We start from the raw sequence: 6,337 nt of genomic DNA on the forward strand, positions 1-6,337 counted from the left end.
ATAGCCCACTTGTAAAATGTGTTTTAAATGAGTCTATCATATGTATGAAAGATTTTTTTCATTTTGACTTTGTTTCCAAGATTTTAGCCCTGTTTCTGACCTTGATTTATAATTTTTATTTTAACCTCAAACTATATACATATATAGTTTATATTATATATATATATATATATATATATATATATATTATATATATATACTTAAATTAAAGGTAAAATTATGAAAAATATATAGTGTTAAAATATCAGTCCCATAGGGTAAAATATCCAAAAAAGATATATAACAAATTATAGCCATAAAAAATTTTTAACTTTGGCGTCAAAAGGTCATATATTAAGGTCAAATTAAGAATAATTCAAACATGACAAATGTATTGCTAAACTTTAAACGTTTAAGTATAACGAGAAAGTATGTAGGCTTTAGCAAAAACAATGTTTCTATACTTTTTCATTTTTCTCCATGTACCCCAAGGGATACCTAAAAAAATTAAGCAATTGTGAGTCTGACGGGTAATAAAATAGTCTGAGGTGTTTATTTAAGGGCGGGATCAAATTTAACAAACCACCAAGACAGTCAAACAATAAAAACGCAATAATAAAATGCACAGTTAAGTGTACCCCACTGAGCGCACAATGCACTTTCCAAAAGCCTGGTGTGTACCCAATCGGGTACACGTCATTGTGAATGTGTTGATGAATTTTTAAAATCTGTGAAAAGTATTATTTCATGGGATTACAAAATTATTTGCATCCACTTTCCACTCAAATTATTTGGGAGTTGTTTTTTCTATCAGAGCAATTTATTTTCAATTACACAACACCGTTTATTTAAAAATAAATTTAAAGGAAGACAGATTGTTAATGTTTCCTTATAAACTTAGAGAATAGATTTATATTAAATGAAACTAACATTTGTATTTAAAAAGATATTTTTAGTTACTGGAAGAAGCAAACTATGTTTACCACAAATTAACCCTCTCAGTCCCATGTGAGATTTAGGATTATGGTATTTACACTAACTGGAGAGTAGTCCCTTGGGACTGAAAGCAATATCAAGACATTTGATATATTTCACACAGAAGAAATACAAAATTATTTGTTTTCTTTGATTGAAGTTATCATTGATGATGGACGATTTGAAAGGAAAACAGTTTTACAGATATTTGTCATGTCATATAAGTATTATTTATTTACAATATTACAATCTTATTACATTATCATTTTTGTAAGTTTTAACAATGTTTAAGTCCAAAAACCTGTGATTTGTTTTCTTGTATATGTGTGTTTTTATACACAAAATTAAATTAGTTTTATTGAGTTTTGACTAGCGCATAAAAGAACTACTGAGTTAATTTTGTTTGGTTGCTCAAAAACACTACTTGCTGTATGTACCAAACTTTGGAAAGTTTCTATGATTTAAATTTAATTATAATATAAAATAGCTGTAACACTACAATGTTGAAAAGATTATTTTACTAAAAATGCCTACTCGTATCTCAATTTTATTCAGCACAAGCATTAATTTTAAGCTCATATTATATTTTAAGACAAGAAAATAAAAGCATCTATATTGCTTTTAACAAATGGTATATAAACATTTTACTACAGTAAAATATGATACACTTATCCAGTTTGGCAGCGCCAGTCAAATAGTATGTGATACTGTTGGTGTAACTATTAGCTTTTTTACTTTAACATACCATTATTTTGACAATAATCTTTCTATCACCAAAGTTTGAAATTCTTTTAATGCTCTGACAGAATACATCCCTTGTCTGTTAATTAATATTCAAGAGATTAAAATATACATTACCTTCGTCCTACTTCAAAGTGAGCTCTAAGGAAGTCATTGAATGGTATCATGTGTTGTTCCTTGCTGAACTCCACGTGGTTTGCTATGTTTTGAAGTATTTTTGACATCAGCATTAAACCTCGCTTCACTGGTTGGGGAACCACCTTCCCCACAATTCCCATCTCCTGGGGCGATACTGCATAAAAAATAAAAGCCAAAATCAGCATTAAACCTCGCTTTACTGGTTGGGTAACCACCTTCCCCACAATTCCCATCTCCTGGGGCGGATACTGCATAAAAATAAAAGTCAAAATCATTCACAAGGAAATTGGTTGACAAGGTTTTATTATTTTAAAATATATTATTTATACAAATAATTTTTGACTACCCATAAAGCTACTTATGGAATACCAAAATTTAAACAAAAATCTTCATTTACCAAAACACTATTACTTTATATACTGCATTCTGTATGTGTAATAGAATAATATATTAAATAACATAAACTGATAAAGCATACACAATGATTTCTGCCATTGGGATGACACAAAGTAGAACAAAACCTTGTCTCCTTTTATACAAAATTACAATTATGACAAAAACAATGATTTTACAAAAAACTAAATATTGTATAGAAAAATAAAGTTTGATGTCAGCAAAGGTACTTTTCAACAAATTGTTTTTAAATTCAGGTAGCCAAATTAGGTAAACACCTATTTTGGAGAAAGTTATTTCTAGTTATTTGATGCAAATATGTTAGATTTAATAACAAGAATGAATTGAATTAATAATAGATTGATGAATAAAGTTTTGCATAATTTAATAGTAGTTTTAAATAGTAAAGATCAATTTAATATTTGTGTACACATTTAATTACTACAGTATATTGAAAAATAATCATAGTTCTTAAGTTTAAATGTTTTATTGCCATGACTATCTGTAAATGACTAAACCGACAGATAAATCATAACTGTAACGGTTATATGGACTAAAACTGTAATAATAATTTATCATATCCTGTATGAAAGGTTTTATTCATATTGTTGACACTATTTAATGTACCATGCGCTGCATTTATGAATGAACAAATATGTTGTATCTTAAGCATTTTTCAGTTCTCACCATTTCAAATCATTATTAACCAATTACAATCTGAGATATTTAAGCTTCACTGAGGAGAACCATCTTCAGTCAAGAGATGTTAAACTGAAATGGGCAGAGCCAATGATGCACATCCACTTATGAAGGTATATGGTGGGGAAATGAAATGAAAAATTCTTTGTTTAAACTTTTGTTATTGACAATGAATAATTTGAAATGATAGTAAGGAGTTTGGACATTTGGCGTCATTATTTGTTACAAAAAAAGTTGATATGGAAAAAGCATTTTTAATACATTTTTATTAAGAGTATACCATATTACTCCAAAACTAAGGAATTATCACTAAACAGTAGCGTTTTCAGTTATTTAATGTTTAATAAGTCCAAACATTTCCAATAAACGTTTTTGGTCAATAAACTGTCATCAACTGGAAGTGGATAAGTTGACATTACCTATTGCTGGGTTGATAAAACGGAGAAATATAACAGTTCCGACAGCTCCAATATTGTTCTGTGGAACCTGTGGAAAGCGCTTGCTGAGTACTTGGTACAAGCAGTGGCACATACTGCGAAGCTGAGGTGGAAATCTGTGAGAAAAAACGTAATATAGTTACTGAATATAATTATCTAATTTAATTATGTTCTTTATTATTTAAAAATCACAATGTATTGTACTATTTTTGTTTTATAGCTTATAAAATTTGAAAATCAAACCTTTTCTAAATAAAACTGAACACTTTTGTCTCAATTTCAGTTTATTACAATATATAATAATATTATCTATAAAATAAGTAGTTAAGAGGGTAAAACAATGTTGATGAAAAATTATTAATATATTTTCTGTACTAATTGAGTTATAATTGTTTACAACATGCCAATGGGAATCTAATTTTTTACTCTGAAGTTATTACTCAAACTTATCTGAAGAAGCACTGCTGTTTGTTATAACTTGAAAAATGTAATGTGATTTGCAGAGGGTTAGTAAAAATAGTAATAAACTTACTTGTCCGCTGATGATACGATAGCATCAAACACTTTTTGTGTGTGAGCGCTATTAGATTTCTTCTATTTTCTTCAATGTCTTCTCCAGTTTCCCAATCTACAGAAAATAAAATAAAGTAAATATACAATCATGTCTAAAGGTGAACATGATTATATGAGTGAACGTATTAAACACTGAAAATCTTGCCTTTCTAAAAGAAGAGTGACATGATTTAATCAGAAAGGATAGAATATGTGAATAATAATCAAAAGGAAAGTAAGAAAAAACTAAGTATTACAGAGTATTCAGAGTAGTAATGGGAGAGGCAGTTTGGACATTTTACAAACGCGGAGGAACTCAAGTTGACAAGAAGTACATAATAATAGAATAAAAGGAAAAAGCCCCAAGATAAATATTTTTAGCTAATTGTTGGTTGTTGTGAAGGAAGGAGTGGAGAAGGGCTGAGAATATTTAATCAGGACCAAGTATTGATGATAGAATACCAATTAGTAGCATGTATCTGGAGTCAACTCAAATTATATAGGAATAGATTAACTTTGTTCAAGAGCTAATCATGGTTACAAAATGAACCACAAAAATATATTTTGAGTGCTGAACATGGAACATTAAAATGTGTGGAGGTAAAATCAGAGCAGCAATAAAATACAGTATTTCTAGTTCTCCTTCCTTCAAGAGCTAACTGTACAAGCAGCCGTATTGATATCCTCCCAACATATTTTTTTTAACATTAAACCCTTGTACACCTTTACTTTTTTTTAGTGTTTGAAACTAAGCCTTTACTACAGTCACCTTGCTCCAGAATGGCGTCTGACCTCTCACTAAATAGATCAATGTCTTCTCAGGTTATAGGTCTGATCACGGGACATGGTCACCTGAGGAAGCATCTTCACAGAGTCAGCATCCTTTAGGAGGATCCTCTCTGTAGGATGTGTGATGAGCAGGATGAAACTGCTGAACACTTGCTCTTTGATTGTCCTTCAATAGCAAAGGAGTGGTATGCCATCTTTGGTAGTTTGGACATGGGTGGTGAATTTCCCCAGGAGGACCTGATAGGTTGTTTGCGGCGGTTTGTGGAACTGCTGAAATCATAGACTGGTAGGCCTCATGGTGTGCTTCCGGGGTGTGTGCAAAAGGCCCTTAAGGCTTAAGTGCATGGCAGTAGGCCGCTCCATAGAAGAAGAAGAAGAAGCACAATAAAAGATTATTTTACAAAGGACGAATAGCTGAATAGAAGCATGTCAACCTTACCTGGCCGGATCCACCTCCAAACTGGGAGCCTGGTCTTCAATGAGAGGCCCTGACCAAGGGCTCCAGCAGACTCTGCAAGTAACAAGCGCCATAGATCTTGAAGCAGAAGGCCATGATCTTGGAGAGCCGAGTGAGTTACCCCGGAAGAGTGTTTGCATGCAGTCGGACACCTCCACCTCCCGGTAGAACATGTTCCAGAGGAGAGGTGAGAGCAGGTGCTTGGCGTCAAACAGTGTGACAAACACTCGGGCCAGTTCGTCCTGAAAAAGGTAAATTAAAAAAAAATCATAAAACATTTTCATAACAATCATATTATTATTATTTTTGTAAACCTGAGTTAGATAAGCTCTAGGTGGACCATCAAGTGTGACTGAAATACCTCTCCTGTCACAAGTGTTGAGAATGGGTGGATATAAACATACATAGGAAATATGATTGATTGTTAAAACAAGTTTTTATCAACTATTCAATTGGTAACACAAACTGCAACCTGTAGTACAGTCAAATATGATTATCTGTAAACAAATGGACAATTTTTCAGGTATAACTCAATAAATTAAATACCTAAAACCAATACAACGAATTATAACAAAGAGTATCAAAGGATTATAACTTAAAAGAATCAATGGGATGTTTAAGTTCAACAAAGTCTTATGTGCAAAATTCAAATAGTTTACTAAACTTGATAAATTAAATATACAGGATCATTTGCAAATTAATGTAAATTAAATCAAAGATGGGAAAATTTTTATTGTTCAAGCATTGACATAATATAATGACTTTGTATCAGTCTTAAAAATAATAAGTTTTAGTGTCCAAGATGATATATTCATCTCACCAAATAATATCTTCAACTACAGTTGGAGTCTTGAAGCTTAAAAGAGATTCAAATCCATGATCATATTATTTAACTATGGGAACTTTGAGTTGCATTTTCTAAAGACACTCTTAAAGCAAATAAAAGTTTGTAAGTAACAGCATATAGTCTTTTAATTAATTATTTCAAACAATGGAACAGGAATTTTGCATTTGGCTAGCTAGCCAAATCTTGTGTAGAGACTATGACCAGTGTCTGACGGTGCTATATGTTGCAACAGAAAAGGGAAAGAAGTAAGAATTTAGTAATGTAATAAAATAGAGATTTACTTATAACCTGGGCCAAATATTTAATTATAATTATAAATAGTTTTCAGAA

The 6,337-nt window shown here is 31.1% G+C and overlaps 1 protein-coding gene across 3 annotated transcripts in view; it reads right to left on the reverse strand.

The window, feature by feature from the left end:
* Positions 1 to 3,930, reverse strand: part of LOC124353002 (neurofibromin-like) — a 52,981-nt gene extending 49,051 nt beyond the window's left edge. For all 3 annotated transcript variants that reach the window (XM_046802785.1, XM_046802784.1, XM_046802783.1), the window contains exons 1-3: positions 3,895 to 3,930; positions 3,345 to 3,478; positions 1,813 to 1,987 (exon numbers count right to left, since the gene is read on the reverse strand). In XM_046802785.1, coding sequence (XP_046658741.1) covers positions 1,813 to 1,987; positions 3,345 to 3,456 — 287 coding nt within the window. In that variant the 5' untranslated portion in view covers positions 3,457 to 3,478; positions 3,895 to 3,930. The remainder of the gene's footprint in view (positions 1 to 1,812; positions 1,988 to 3,344; positions 3,479 to 3,894) is intronic.
* Positions 3,931 to 6,337: the final 2,407 nt, after the last annotated feature.

The sequence above is a fragment of the Homalodisca vitripennis genome, chromosome 1 (assembly GCF_021130785.1).
Source record: "Homalodisca vitripennis isolate AUS2020 chromosome 1, UT_GWSS_2.1, whole genome shotgun sequence".
In the NCBI taxonomy this organism is placed as follows: Eukaryota; Metazoa; Arthropoda; class Insecta; order Hemiptera; family Cicadellidae; genus Homalodisca; species Homalodisca vitripennis.